This window comes from Hyaena hyaena, unplaced genomic scaffold (assembly GCF_003009895.1).
Source record: "Hyaena hyaena isolate Hyena2069 unplaced genomic scaffold, ASM300989v1 scaffold_1010, whole genome shotgun sequence".
Lineage (NCBI taxonomy): Eukaryota > Metazoa > Chordata > Mammalia > Carnivora > Hyaenidae > Hyaena > Hyaena hyaena.
Genome location: NW_024081644.1, coordinates 543,550 through 558,566, shown reverse-complemented (window position 1 = coordinate 558,566; position 15,017 = coordinate 543,550). Strand labels below are relative to the sequence as shown.

Genomic DNA, 15,017 nt, shown 5'->3' with positions numbered 1-15,017 from the left:
GAGAAAACAAAGGAAGAGGATGGGGACGAGAAAAACAGAACATACAAGAGCTGCATATCATTGTTAAACAGTCCAAAGAAAAGTAATTCAAATTGTTAGAAGAAGGGAGAGAAAACAGGGTAGAAGAAATATTTCAAGACTTAATGGAGTCTTTTCCAAAATTAATGAAATACATTAAATCACAGAGGTCCTTGTCTTTAAGGACTCCAAAAAGGTAAAGCAAATAAAGACAGGGACAAAACCAATCCACATCAGAGTCAAACTGCTCAAAACCAATTAATAAGGAGAAAAATCTTTAAAGCATCTAGAGGCAAATGCATTTTTCTATAGAGGGACAAAGAAAAGAGATTGATAGCAGACTTCTAAGCTGAAACCATGTAAGCCAGAATATGATTGAAAGACATCTGTGACGTGCTGAATGAAAAATAGAGCTCTAGACCAAAAGTTCTTTACCCAGAGAAAATACAGACTCTTATAAAACACAGACTCTTAAATACAGAGAAGGAAGTGGTGGCTGCCAGAGGGGAGGTGGGTGGGAAGGTTGGTGAAGTAGATAAAGGGGATTAAGAGGTGCAAATTCCAGTTATAAATAAATAAGTCACAGAGATGGTTAAGTACAGCATAGGAAATATAGTCAATAATATTAATATAATGTTTTACAGTGACAGGTGGGGATGCACTAATCATGTGAGATTGACAATATAATGTAAAATATTGTTGAATCAATATGTTCTACACTTGAAACAATATGATGTTATTTATACCTCAATTAAAAAATCATTGAATGTCTAATCTAAAGTTATTAGCAATGTGTGTTTGAAGCATATATTAAGGCAAAACATATGTTAAAATAGCATAAAAGATGGGATAAATTGAGAATTATAAGTTCTTCTAATATATATATAATATGGCAGATATTATTTAAAAGTAGACTGTGACAAATTAAATTTGTATCTTGTAAATCCTAGTGTAAACATTAAAAAAACTTTCAAAAGGAGATAAAAATAATAAACCAAGAGTAGAAATAAAATGAAATAATAAAAATACTTACTTATTCTGAAATAAAGCATCATAAGAAGAAACACTGGGCCAAGAAGAGATGGAAAAGATAGAAAACTAGCAAGAAAGTATATTATAATGAAACCAAATCAATGATTATATTTAAATGTAAATACCCTAAGCATATCAATTAAAATACAAAAAATGTATTAATAGTCACACACACACAACAAAAACCAACTATGACTCTAATTATATATTGTTTTCAAGGGAACTAAATAACATGTCATAGAAGTTTGAAATTAAAAGCCTGGGAAAGTATACCAGGCAAACATTAATAGGAAAAGAAAAAGCCAGATTGACAATGCTAATAATATATTAGGATTCAGAATAAGGAACGTTACCACAATAAAAAGATATGTTACATAATGATGAATATTTCAATAAGGAGACATAACAACCCTGAATATATCTGTATCTAAACTGAAGGTTTAAAGTGCATGAGAAAAAAATAATAGAACCGACTGGAGTAATAGACAAATTCCCAATTTTATCTGGAGACCTCAACACTACTCTGTAAATAATCAGTAGAACAGGTAGACAGAAAAACATTCAAGGTATTAGAAAATCTGAACAACATTATCAACAACTTGGAGTAATTTATATTGATAAAACACTGCAACAATTAATAGCAGAATACCAGTTCCTTTCATGTGCATATGAAACATATTCTGGGCCATAAAACAGATCATAACAAATTTGAAAGATCTGAAATCACACAAAGTATGTCAAAACATAACAAAATTATAATAGAAATGAATAACAGCAAGAACAAAAATATATAGAGAACTTAGAAAAGAGAGACATAAACATGGGTTAAATAATTGCAAAGATGTTGCTTTAATTCAGTGAAGAAACATAACTATTGCCAGAATCCTATCTCACACCAATGAATTTTGGATGACTCAAAAATTAACATGCAAGAATCTATACATTAGAAGAATATCCAGGGAAGGGGCATCTGGGTGGCTCAGTCAGTTAAGCGTCTGACTTCGGCTCGGGTCATGATCTCACAGTTCGTAGGTTTGAGCCCCGCATAGGGTTCTGTGTTGACAGCTAGCTCGGAGCCTGGAGCCTGCTTCAGATTCTGTATCTCCCTCTCTCTCTGACCCTCCCCTGCTCGTGCTATCTCTCTCTCTCTCTCTCAGCAATAAATAAAACATTTTAAAAAATTAAAAAAAGAAGAATATCCAGGGAAATGTTTTATGAAAGTATGTTCTTCATGAACACAATCTAAGAACTCTAAAATCAATATAGAGAATATGTAGTAAGAGAATATTTGCAATACAATAAACAGTTAAAAGGTTAGTAATGCATAGTAATGATGCTGTCACATACTGCATATAGTATGATCTCACATATCAAAAAAGCTGATGTGAATATGTAAGTCGTATGAGAGTAAAGTAGAATTGTATGTGATTATATACATGTATATATATACATATCTATATCTATCTATCTATCTATCTATCTAACTCCTAACAATTTTTTATCTCATGATGGGAGGAATGGATTGGTTTGGTTAAAGGATATTAACTTTCTTCATATATCTTCACATGTCATTTAAAAAAAAGTTATGTTACATGTGTAATTAAATTATATAGTGTAAACATTTAAAGAAATAGAAAAATACAATGTTATATATATATTTTCCTTCATATCCATGATATGTTAAAATAATTAAACACTCAATTAATGTCTCAAAGGAATCATTATAAAATTAATTGCTTTTTTATTGGCTAGCATATGGTCCAAGGACTGCTGTGGTGTATAGAACCATTTGTTTCTGCGTTAAATAACCCCAGATAGTTATACTTTTGAGCAATTTTCTTTCCTTCTTATTTACACATTCCCCCTGTGTTTTAGCTATCACTATCTGATGCTTTTAAGACACCTATTATGCACACATTCCAGGTTTTTGTGTGTTCCTCAACTGGCATTGCAATAAATTCAATAGAAATAATGCCCATGTTATAAATGACTGACTATATACGAAATACTGTATTAATGTTATATTTTATTTATTTTTCTGCATAGACTTTTTTAGATCTCTTTGTTAGAATCTTTTTGGGAAGAAGGTGTCATTTCATTTTTTTACTAGTTTCTAATAGTTAAACTACCAGTTAAATATGCTCTGAACATCTGATGTGATTATATTTTGAAATGGGGTAAACTAAATGTGATAAAATTGACAATATTTCACTCACTCTGTGAGAAGCAACCACTTGTTAATGATTCCAAAATTGACAAAGCTAACAGTATAGTTCCTAAAGACTAAAGGCTCACCAAAAGTTTGGTGCCTAACCAAACCAACTGGAAAAATTTCCAGGAGACAATGATTGTGACAAAACAATTTTATTATAAGACATTATTCATTTAGCATCTTTAGCTTATAGTTATAGTTTTAATTTGTGTAGAATTACATTAATTTTGCTAAATATGAAATAAATTTCTATCAGATTACAGTATCTAAATATTAAGATAATATCCTTATAATGCTAAAGTGCACAATTAAATTTTATGATAGAGTTATTGCCTACCAAATAAAAGAAGAAAATGCCAGATGTCTCAATAATGAGAACAAACAAAATAAGCAATGATCTGGATCTTTCATTTTATTACTTGAAATAAGAAAAGAACATTTATCTACCAACTTTACAAATCTTTGTTTTCAAAAGATAAACTTCCCAGCTATACCTAAAAAGCTCCTACTTGCATTAAAATAGGGCACTGTTTTAAGTCATCTGATTCCAAATTCAATCTTCCTCTCAATGTGAAGGCAGCATGACATAAAGTGAACAATGTCTTGATAAGAAATTAAAATGTATTCATTTACCCTGGGGCTTTAAGTAATTGTATAATTTTCTCTGATTGAGGAGAGCATTTGGTATCTAGGAAAGCAAAAATGAGACATTATTTTAATCTGAGTTAGACTGTTAATCTGAGGATTTTACATATGATTCTGATGTCCTGATGCTTTCCAAATCAACAAAAATAAAATTAATACAGTATCTGTTTCAACAAAGGATACCCCTCCCCCACCTCCACTCAACTGAACTATTAAAACATAAACAAAAGCAAAAAAATGTGCATAGTATTTCTGTTCTTAATTTTTTGTAGATTTAAATAATAATAAAAACCCCATATATCCAGTATACAGATTACATTATGTACAACATATACTTCCTGAAAAAAGCCTCAAATAACTATGTTCATAGTTTAAAGATAACAGAATCAGTGGCTAAATAGCTTGATTTCCTTCACCTTCTTATCAAAAATGCATTTAAAACTGTATCATTTTAGTTGCTTTTCTTTAGTTAATCATTGGTCAGTGATAGCTCTAAAATATATTCAAACAAAAATCAAAGAAACCTGAGTTTTTATATAATGTGCATATAGGTTGTTTAAAAAATAATGGCAATCTTTACCAACTTGCTTAATTTCTTTAAAAAACGCTGTAACATTATTGATCTCCTTTGTCAGCTGAAAACATTTCATTATGAAATATTTACACTATCCAATATTCAGATCAACAATGAATTTTTCTTAGCCAATGACAACACTATGCTTTATGTAATGGTTGTGATAAAATTTGGTCAGTTAAAAACTCAGGTTAGTATCCTATTGTGTTAGAGAATTAAGAGTAACTACTAAAATATCCACTAAGAAAAAACCTTACCATTTTCCACCATACCTTAAATTACTTCTGTATTTTACACTTCTGTAAGGTGTAACAAGATGTTTAACTAACATAAAATATATGACACTATTAATGTGATAGCCAGTGTGAGGCTAGCAAGTTTTCCTGTTTTTTATGAAGCCATAGTCCACATTCAAGATCTATTGCCTTATAAAAAGAAGAAGAATATTTTCCCATTTAAGTTTCATCAAGCCTTGACTCTTTTTTATGATTTTTAAAAAGTTCATTTATTTATTTTGAGAAAGAGAAAGAGACAGTGTGGGCTAGGCAGAGAAAGAGGAGAGACAGAATTCCAAGCAGGCTCCGCACTGTCAGTGCAGAGCCCATGTGGGGCTCCATCTCACCAATTGTGAGAGCATGACCTGAGCAGAGATCAAGAGCCCAGTGCTTAACCAATGCAGCCACCCAGGTACCCCAGGCCTTGACTCTTATTTAAATCCTCCCACTGAGACTTGTCCCCCTGGAATCTGGGTGTCATTCAACAATAAGGAACCAGCTACATTTCACTTTATTACTTGTCATCACTGAGTCCTTATTATGTGCCAGAGCTGTTTCTAGTAGCTGGAGATTCCACAGCAGAAAATTCCTGGCCTAATAGAACTTACATTTTATTTGGAAGAGTGAGAAAATAAACTAGTAAACATTCTTCAATCAAGTGGTGACACATGATACAAAGCAAAGCAAAGCAGCATAATGCTTAGGCAAATGCTCTGTGCTGGTGTTGAAATTTCATATGAGGTAGAAGGGAGGGCATCTTATGCCAGATATTTAAGCAACAAGCTGAATAAAGTGAGAGAGTACAGATACCTGGGTGAAAAGTGTTCTGAGACACCCCCAAAACAGCAAATAGGAAGCAATTTCTCTCCTATGGGGAACTGCATTAATGAAAATCCTGTAACACCTCCTAAAACCCCCAAGAGAAGTCAGCAAGCAATGGTTAGGCCACAAGAGCAATTTGTACTAATTGTTTTTAGCAATCTGGCTTCTGAATAGGAAAACAAAATGAAGCTAGAGAATATATTACACATTCTGCATTCGGTTTCAGGATCATTAGCAGCTATGTAGTTCATATATAATGAGGCCGGGTTTTGAGAGTATGATAAGGGAAAACACAAGATGTTGTGTCTTAATTTGTATATTTACTCATTATAACACTGCAGCAAAAATTAAATAGATAAAAGTTTTGTATTATCTGGAAAAGAAAATAATTTAGACTAATTTAGATTAATCTACATATAAAAAGAGATGTGTAAATATGAGTAAAAATAGGGTTAAGTAGTGAATTTTCAGATACTTTTTCTCCCATGGACCCTTTGAAAACTATTGTTTTGTGATTCCAAAGTTGGTAATTTCATTGGGTTGAAACTAACATATGAATTCACGGTCAACAATGTTTGACAAAGCACTGTCTCTTCTTTTAGACCATATCTGGAGCCAGATTTTTCTGTATTGTTCCTATGAGCCTTAATTGTTGTCTATGCTTGGTTGAAAGTAGCACATGTTTAAGGCTTTGTATGAAGTGAGCGGAATGTTGAATTTTTCAGATTACTTAAGGACAGCAAGTACTAGCATGGAAGACATAGACTAACATCCCATCTCCACTTCTCCTGCATGCCAACCAGTTCCATTAGTTTAATCAAAAAATTAGTAGCTTCATTAGTTTAATCATTAGTTTAATCAAAAAAGAATTATTGAAGTATTTAAGAACATATATAAGATTCATAAATAGAAAAGGTTGGGACTGTAGAAAAATTCCTTGACAAAAAGAAAAAAAAATAAGACATTTTAGGAAATAAAGTTTATGGATAATCAGGCCACCTATGATGTTATTTTGCTAGAAACCTGTATTTGAGGACTGCAAGGGAGAGCGAATGGGTCATGTCACAATGAGCAAAGAAGGGCGTGCACTTGGGACTTTGTCAACCACGAGATGCTGCTTCTGATTACTGTCCTATCACATCTTGTATTTTAGAGGAAATATTTCAGTCTTTAAAAGCTCCCCCCATTAAGGTCATACTTCAGTATCTTTCTTTTATATGTATTAAATGTGTAATAAATATTGTTTTTATAAGAGAGAAACTATAAAATGAAAAGTTCATTAAGTTACTCACAGCAAGCACTTTATTTCAATTTCTATGTCTCATTGCTAGGGAATTAGAAAACACTCTGAGGAAATTATACAGATTATAAAAAAATCATATAATATTTATATGGCTCTTGCTTTCTTCTTTTTTATGAATTTGATCTGCAGTGTGTAATGGAAAGTGTCCTTTTTGTCTACTGACTTTGTCGGGTCAAAGTAGAAATGTTTCCAAAGCCTTCATGTAAAGGGCAACCTGTGGGAAGCATGGGGGGCTAATTGTGTGTGTAATAATCTAAGTACTCTAACATGCTTACCTTCATTTCCTGTGTTGTTTCATTCTTTACTACTCCTATCAAACCGCTGAAAAATATTCCTACTCTTTCACTTCAGCTGGAAGTTAATGTTGTCTCTGTGGGGATATATATTTTTTTACCAATAAGAGTTGTCACAAATGTTTTATTTCCTTGCAAAATACTATGAGTGTGCTTGGAAGTAATAACAGTGTTCTGGTATTTGTTCGGCACCTAAGCAAAGAATACATTTTGAAATATGTGTTTTGTTCTAGGTGATTCATTGGAAATAAAATCCCATATCAAAGACAATGGCACATATCAAATTTAAAAATCTTACTGCTTCTCTCAGGCCTCAGTAATGCTTTTGTCTTCTTGTTTTGACTTCCACTTTCATGAAGGGCCTTGAACCAGTCTCTCAATCTGTTTGCCACTTCCCTGAACTCCAGGTCACTGCACGCTGAAAACAGAGAGAAACAACACAAATCTTGAATAATAACTTAGTATAATGCCAATGCTAGTTCTCAAAGTATCCCAATAACTGAAAAGTAACAGTGAATATGAGAAAGAAATATGATACAATTTTTAAGTATGTTCAGCTTTTTAAAAATGAAAAATATGTGTTTCTAACATCAAGATGTAATATGATGATAACATTTTATTCAATAAAGGAAAACTATCTGTGGAATTCTACTTCCACTCCTTAGTGGCATATAGCACCTGATTGAATGTTCTTATTATCAATATCACATAAATTCAGTCATAGTATTTCTGTGCCAAACACTTGTCATGGTAACATGGTAGATGATCTGGGGAAATAAAAGGCTGAAAATTCAAAATGAATACTTACACATTTATTATTGGCCATAGCTATTATAATATGTTATGATTTATAAATATGCATTGGCATATTAAATATGTGTAGGAATTATCAATTACAAACATATACTGTCTTTATTCAGTTAATCCTATATGTATTTTTATGCATAGAAAAGGAAAAGCTATCTTATTTGACATTAGGAAAGATTGTAAAATATTTAAGAAAATCATATAAATTTCTGTTTTAAGAATAAGGTGTCAGCAAACTTTGACATTTGGAGCTTAACTTAATTTCTTTTTCTAAAAATACTGTTATCTACCAGTAATTATATTCTTCAGAATAGTCTCTATAATAAAGATAGTAGAATATGTTATATATGTATCTATGTGTGCATCTATGTATATGTGTGTGTTTATGTATGTGAGAGATTAATGGTGAAATATGGTATGTCAAATCTAGTCATTTGTTGCCAAAATATTTTGAAAATATATACAATAGTTATTTACATTGTTTAGAGGGCACATTGTTAATGTGGATCTAATTCCTCTGTAATTTCCTGAACTGACAAGCACTCTTTAATAGGAATCTTGTTCATTTTGTTAAAAAAATAATTTACATACTGATTTATAAATGTTACATTAAGTTTAATATAAACTATATATTATATTACCCTGTGTATTATATATAATGTAACATTTGTGATATAAAATATAGTATAATGTAATGCAATATAATTTAAGACCACTTCTTAGTATTAAAGGGAATAGAATTCCAGATTAATAGGATCTTCCAAGTAACTAGTAGGGTGGCTGATTCACACCAGCAAAGCCTTGTGATATTTTAGAACAATGAAAGCAAAAAAGAGACCCCCACAAGCTGCCACTGCCAAGGGGAAGAGTAACAAACATTGTCATAAACTGGAATAAAGAATCAGGATGTCTTCATTTTCCATCCACAACATTGGTAGTCAGAAAAACAATTGAAAAATTGCTTTGCGTTTTAAACTGAGAATCTCATATCCAGGAAAATCAGGGGAGAGAATAAGCTAGAGAGATCTTCTAATACACAAGATTAAAAAACAAAAATCTTTCTTTAGGAAGCTACTGGAGGATGTGATATACCAGACAGAGAACCAAGAAAGAGGATGGCTGAGACACAGAAAATCAAAGATGTAAGAGAGAGGGAAAAGGCATTTTTAGGGTGATGGTATAGAGGAGTCCCAGAATGAATCTGTTGTGCTAAATGTAGAGGCAGATGGTAGTAAGTTTGAAAATCCTTGGTCAAGGACAGAGCAATGTATAGACATCACCACTATCCTTTCATTGGGAAAACAATGAATTATAGAAAAAGTCCCAGAAGACATCACTGTACCGATAAGATCTACAATGGCTGAGTCTCAGTGATAAGGCAGTATATAGTACACTCCTAATATGATTATTTACATTCTAGCCTGGTATCTCTGTTTAATTAAACATCCAGGCAACAGTCTCCTGCTATAATCTTTTATGCTAAAGAAAAAAAGCCCACCTGTAAAAGAAGAATTCTTCTTCATATACATATATGCATCACATATCTCTCTGGAAGGCTATATAGAAAGTGAACAAGACTAATTATCTCCAGTTAGAGGAACAGGATGAATATAGGAAACTGGTGTGAGAGTCTTATTTTTATCATTCATTTTTTTCTTTTTGATTTGTATGTTATATAGCTGTATTAATATTCAAAATAAATTTAAAATTAAAATTTCTTTAAAAATTAATGACCTTGAGTTAACCCTTTATCCAGCAATTCCTTTTTTTAAAAGCTATACAATATACTACATATACACCAACTAATTCAATTTGTACAATATTATTTTTTCAGCACTCTTATAACAGCAAGTTTGTTAACAAAACTGTTGATCAGCAGGGGCATGGTGAGATTATTCAGGTACATCCATCCAGTGAAGCTCTCTAAGTCATTAATAATGTTTAGAAGGTCATTTGTACTGATATATACCTCAACACACTATATAGCTTTTTATTTTGGTAAAAAACCAAACCAAACAAAACGAATGAACAATAAAGAGGAAAAAGTGTATTTAATATGCTTCCATTGGTATACAAAGGTTGGGAAATGCATTTGTTGATATATGCTTAAAATATCTCTGAAAATAGAGTCACCTGAGTGGCTCAGTTGGTTAAGTGTCTGACTTTGGCTCGGGTAATGATCTCATAGTTGGTGATTTCAAGCCCTGCTTTGGGCTCTCTGCTATCAGCTCAGAGCTTGGAGCCTGCTTGGGATTCTGTGTCTCCCTCTCTCTCTACCCCTTCCCCATTCGTGCTTTGTCTTTCTTCCTCTCTCAAAAATAAACAAACTACCTAAAAATTTAAAAACTATCTTCGGAAATACAGAAAAGAGATTGAAACATTGTCACCTCTGCAATGGGAATTGGATGGTGGGGACATGCATTGCTGGGAGACAACAATATATGTACATTTATACTTTTAAGAGGTATAGTATATTAATTCACTACCTACTTTAAGCAAATGAAGATTTCAAGATGAAATTTAGTTCATTTCCTTTGTCTGCCTTATGTATTTTTCCCCCCATACCGGACCCAGCAAAGAACAGAGTTTTATCCAATAAAATATCTGCTAAAGAATGGTTAAATTTGAACAGATTGGTATATATTTTCTTTTCTTTGTTAGTAAATATAACACTTATTAAGCATTAATATATTATTGGTATAGCAATTTAACATTTTATCCAAATATGAAACATCATATATATTTATTGTGTGTCACAGACAACTTAGCTTGTTTCTTTGTTTTTTTTTTTTAATTTTTAAGTCACTTATCTATTTATTTTGAGAGAGGGAGAGAGAGAGTGAGCAAGGTAGAGGCAGAGAGAGAGGGGAGAGAGAGAATCCCAAGCAGGCTCCACACTGACAATCCACACTATCAATGCAGAGTCCAGCACAGGGTAGAACTCATAAACCGTGAGATCATGACCTGAGCCAAAATCAGGAGTAAGATGCTTAACCAACTGAGCCCACCCAAATGTCCCTTAGTTTAAGTTTCAATATAAGGTTATGCATGTATGGTAATGAAATATTTTAGGAATTAAGAATTCTGTAGTCATAATTATAATAATAAATATAATATAATATAAAATTATTATGAAAATATACTGATATTAGCATCTAGCACTCGATACTTACTGCTATAATTATATATGTTAACATGTTTAATCCTTATAGAAATTCTGTGAAGATTTTCTATAGAAGATTTTCACAATACTAATTTTGTGTCCATTTAAGTGTTAGGAAATTGAGGCATTGAGAGCCGTAGAACTAACTTCTCTGAGGTCAGACTGGTAAGTGGCAGAGCCAAGGTATGAATTCAAAAATACGGAATTCAGAATCCAAGGTTTTAATTCTTATAGCAAACCAATAATACTAACAGCAAGAACAAGAAAGTAGTACACTCCGACTAGAAAAACAAGTCAGGCATTGCTTCACTCAAATCTTACACATTTCCATTTCGGAAAGTTACAATTGTAGTCATGTGAGATGACTATCATTGCAGAGACATCATATAACATATATGATGTTAGCAAAACTTATTTTTAGAAGACAGTAACACAAAACCTATATAAAAATGTCTTCTTGACTTTAAAGAAATCACGTGACTTCAAGTTCAATTTTTAGTGCTGAAAAAAATCAGAGATCTAATTGAATGATAAGCTATAGCTTATGCTACTACACATTCTGCAGTAGTTAATAAGAGCCCCAAATGGAGGTTACTCAGTAAAACTTCTCTTTTCTTCTTCTTCTTCATAGCTTTTAGAGAGGCTAATAGTGCCATTATTTTTTAATAAGCCATGAGTCAAACTGTCCTTTTACCACACAGAAAAAGGAAATGCCTAGTTTAAAAAATATAGAAAAACAGTTTTATTTATAGAATGACATTTCTACTTTACTGGCTACCAAATTTTTGTTGCAGACATGGTCCAGCTGAAGCATGACCAGTCAGGTCTCACTGCTGAAGTGTCTAAAAGTTGTCAGTGATTCACTACTATGTTTCCCAGAAGGAGTGAGTTAATGTCTTGTCTTTATATTCTCCAACAGTTCTACTACATGGATTCCTTATCTAGAGATAATATCTTGCATTTATACAGCATGAAATGCCTTTAATGAGGTTTTACATTTGATTTTAGTATCAAGCCTGGATGATTAGGTAAAAGATTATGATGGTTTTTTATAGCTATGGAAACTATGACACAGAAGTGAAATGACTGCTCTCAATTTTATGCCCAATAGTGAACTAAAAGAATATTGGAACTCACTGATCTAATGGTATCTCTAGTCAGGAATAAGTAACAGAATAAGAAATCATAATAAATATAGCTTTAAACTAAAATTTTTAAGTTTATTTAATTTGAGGGGAGGGATTGAGGGGCAGAGTGGGAGAGAGAGAATCCCAAGTAGGCTCCACATTGTCAGTGCAGAGCCCAACATGGAGCTCAATCCCACGAACCATGAAATCATGAACTGAGCTGAAACCGAGTCATATGCTTAACCAAGTGAGCCACCCAGGCACCCCTAAATTAATTTCAATAAAGAAAAAGCTAAGTTTCAATGTAAGGTTCTTCAGTTGTGTCAAATTATTAATTAGAGCATGGTATTACATGTATAATAATACACAAGTGAAAAGGAAAGAGGTCTTGGAAATTATACATGTCTTTATATTTTTGTAACCACACATAATCATGTATTGGGCAAGACAAAATATTTAATAGAATGTGTGGAGATAAAACCAAAAACAATCTTATAATGTAAAATGAAAACCATAGAGGGAGATTAAAGAGGTGAAACATGAAGGAAAGAATATGAGGCATGGAGGGTTAGTTCATTATTTGACTTACAGATGTTATTTAAAGAGAAACAAGAATTTGAAATTGAGAAAATAATTTTTAAATATAGAAAATAATTGCTGTAACAGAAAGAGAGTTTTCAGAGAAAGGGGGACCATTGAACTCTTTTCTTAGCTGAATGAGTTAAATATGCACATATATACACACCAAGACAGCTTTTAAAATTTAGAGTATGAAATATAAAAAGATTACAAGAGTTTTCAGGAAGAAAACAAAAATAAGCAAGTAATTAAAAAAGAGCAAAAAAAAAAAAAAGGTTATGACCAAAGACCAAGCATCAGTATTCCAAAAATCATTAGCAATAATGGATTATAGGAGAATTATAATCCTTCAAAGCCTACAAAGCCTTCAAAATTCCAAGGACAATGGATTTTAATGTAGTTTCTCATATCTATTATTGTTAAAAAATGTGACATAATAAAGGTATCTCAGATATGCAAGCACTCAGAGAATTTTGCATCACATGCTACCATAAGAATGGTCAGCAGCAGAATGAAAGGACATTGTGAAAAGCACCTGAGATTCACAAAAGAGGCACTCCACTCAAGAAAAACTTAGACGCACATTACTGAAACTACTTGTATAGTTCATCTAAGGATGGAACAAAGCCGATGGACAACAAGAGGGAGAGTGCATTTTTACAGATATTCTACCACAAATTGTCACTTGCAGTGAACAATATTTACATCATCATGATACAGTACAAATTGCTGATATGCAAATTGACTCACCTTTAAAGAATTTACAGAAGACTTAACAACAGTTAGAGAATATAATTTAAGTGTTCATCAACTTTTGCAATGAATACTCCAATGATAGCCACCATTCCCAATGACAGGTGGGAATGAGATGCAGAGAGGGAGACGCAGCATTGCTAACATCATGGTTTTACAAAATGAGGAGACAAGACATGCCTATGGAATTGGAAACAGTTGGCTAAATGTTTTTGTTTTTGTCTTGCTAATATTTTTTGCCGCTTAAGTTGTAATCAGTGGAAAACTAGAAATAGCCACGTAATTATTTTGGAAAGTGGGAGGGAAATGAAATATATTCTCATTTATCAAAGCAGAGAATCTAAAGGTAATGTTTGAAGTTGATAAATAGCCATTTCCAAAGTGAGCTAATTGCCAGATGGGGAAAACCAAGAAGGCTTAGAAATGATTAGCTCTGTGACCCAGGGGTGGGGATGAGAAGTGGGGAAGGAGGTTGATGTTGATTTTCATTATAATCCCTTCCATACCTTTTGTCTTTTTAACCAGGAAGTAGAGGGTCCCTCACTCCCCCTCCGCACCCCCTGCACTGTCTCTCTTCTTCGTGGAAACTGATGGCCAATACTAAATGCACATTGTTGGCATAAGAGCTGAGGGAAGACAATTAACATTTACCAATCATACTTATTAAATCACACCTTGAGGTATTAGTTTCCTTTATTACACCCATTAGCTTAGAGAATATGTTACCTCATTACAATTCATAGTTATTTCGTGGCAAAACTGGTACTTCTAATCCAGAACAATTTCTATTATGTTCCGCTAGCATCTCTTCTCTGCCAATAAACAATATAAGATATCAGTAAGATCTACACAAGATTACTGTGTATTTAATGCTCTAGGTTTCTGACATCACCCAGAGAAAATCACATAGAGTGAGTAGTGATGGAAAGATATTCAGAACATTTCCATGCCTTCCAAAAGTCCAAGATATTTTACATTTGGAGGCCCTAACCAGCAGTATACATTAAAAATCATCTTTAAGTTATGAAGTCTTTGAAAATGTTTTTATAATTTTGCAAGTTAATTTTCTTTTGCCAACAAATAACTAATTAAATTTAAAATTGGCAATCATTTATCTGAAAGCATTGGGCAAACCAAGAATTCTTGCCAAATCAAAAGCCACACACTTCCTGAAATTTAATTATATTTTATAAATATAAAAATTTAAAATTAATGAATTTGACATGTTTATAACTATTAAACATTTTAGTTTGGATTATTCATTTTTTTTCATTTTATATTTTAGGGACTATAAATATTTTTTCAAGTCTCAAACTCTTTCTTTCTTTTTTTATTAAATATTTTTATTTATTTCTAGGAGAGAGAGAGAGAGAGACAGTGTGAGCAGGGGAGGGTCAGAGAGAGGGAGACACAG

General features: G+C 32.4%; 1 protein-coding gene across 2 annotated transcripts in view; it reads right to left on the bottom strand.

Moving 5' to 3' along the window:
* Nucleotides 1-15,017, bottom strand: part of SPOCK3 (SPARC (osteonectin), cwcv and kazal like domains proteoglycan 3) — a 472,976-nt gene that overhangs the window by 33,793 nt on the left and 424,166 nt on the right. For both annotated transcript variants that reach the window (XM_039221777.1, XM_039221778.1), the window contains one exon: nt 7,473-7,592. In XM_039221777.1, the coding sequence (XP_039077708.1) occupies nt 7,473-7,592 (120 nt within the window). The remainder of the gene's footprint in view (nt 1-7,472; nt 7,593-15,017) is intronic.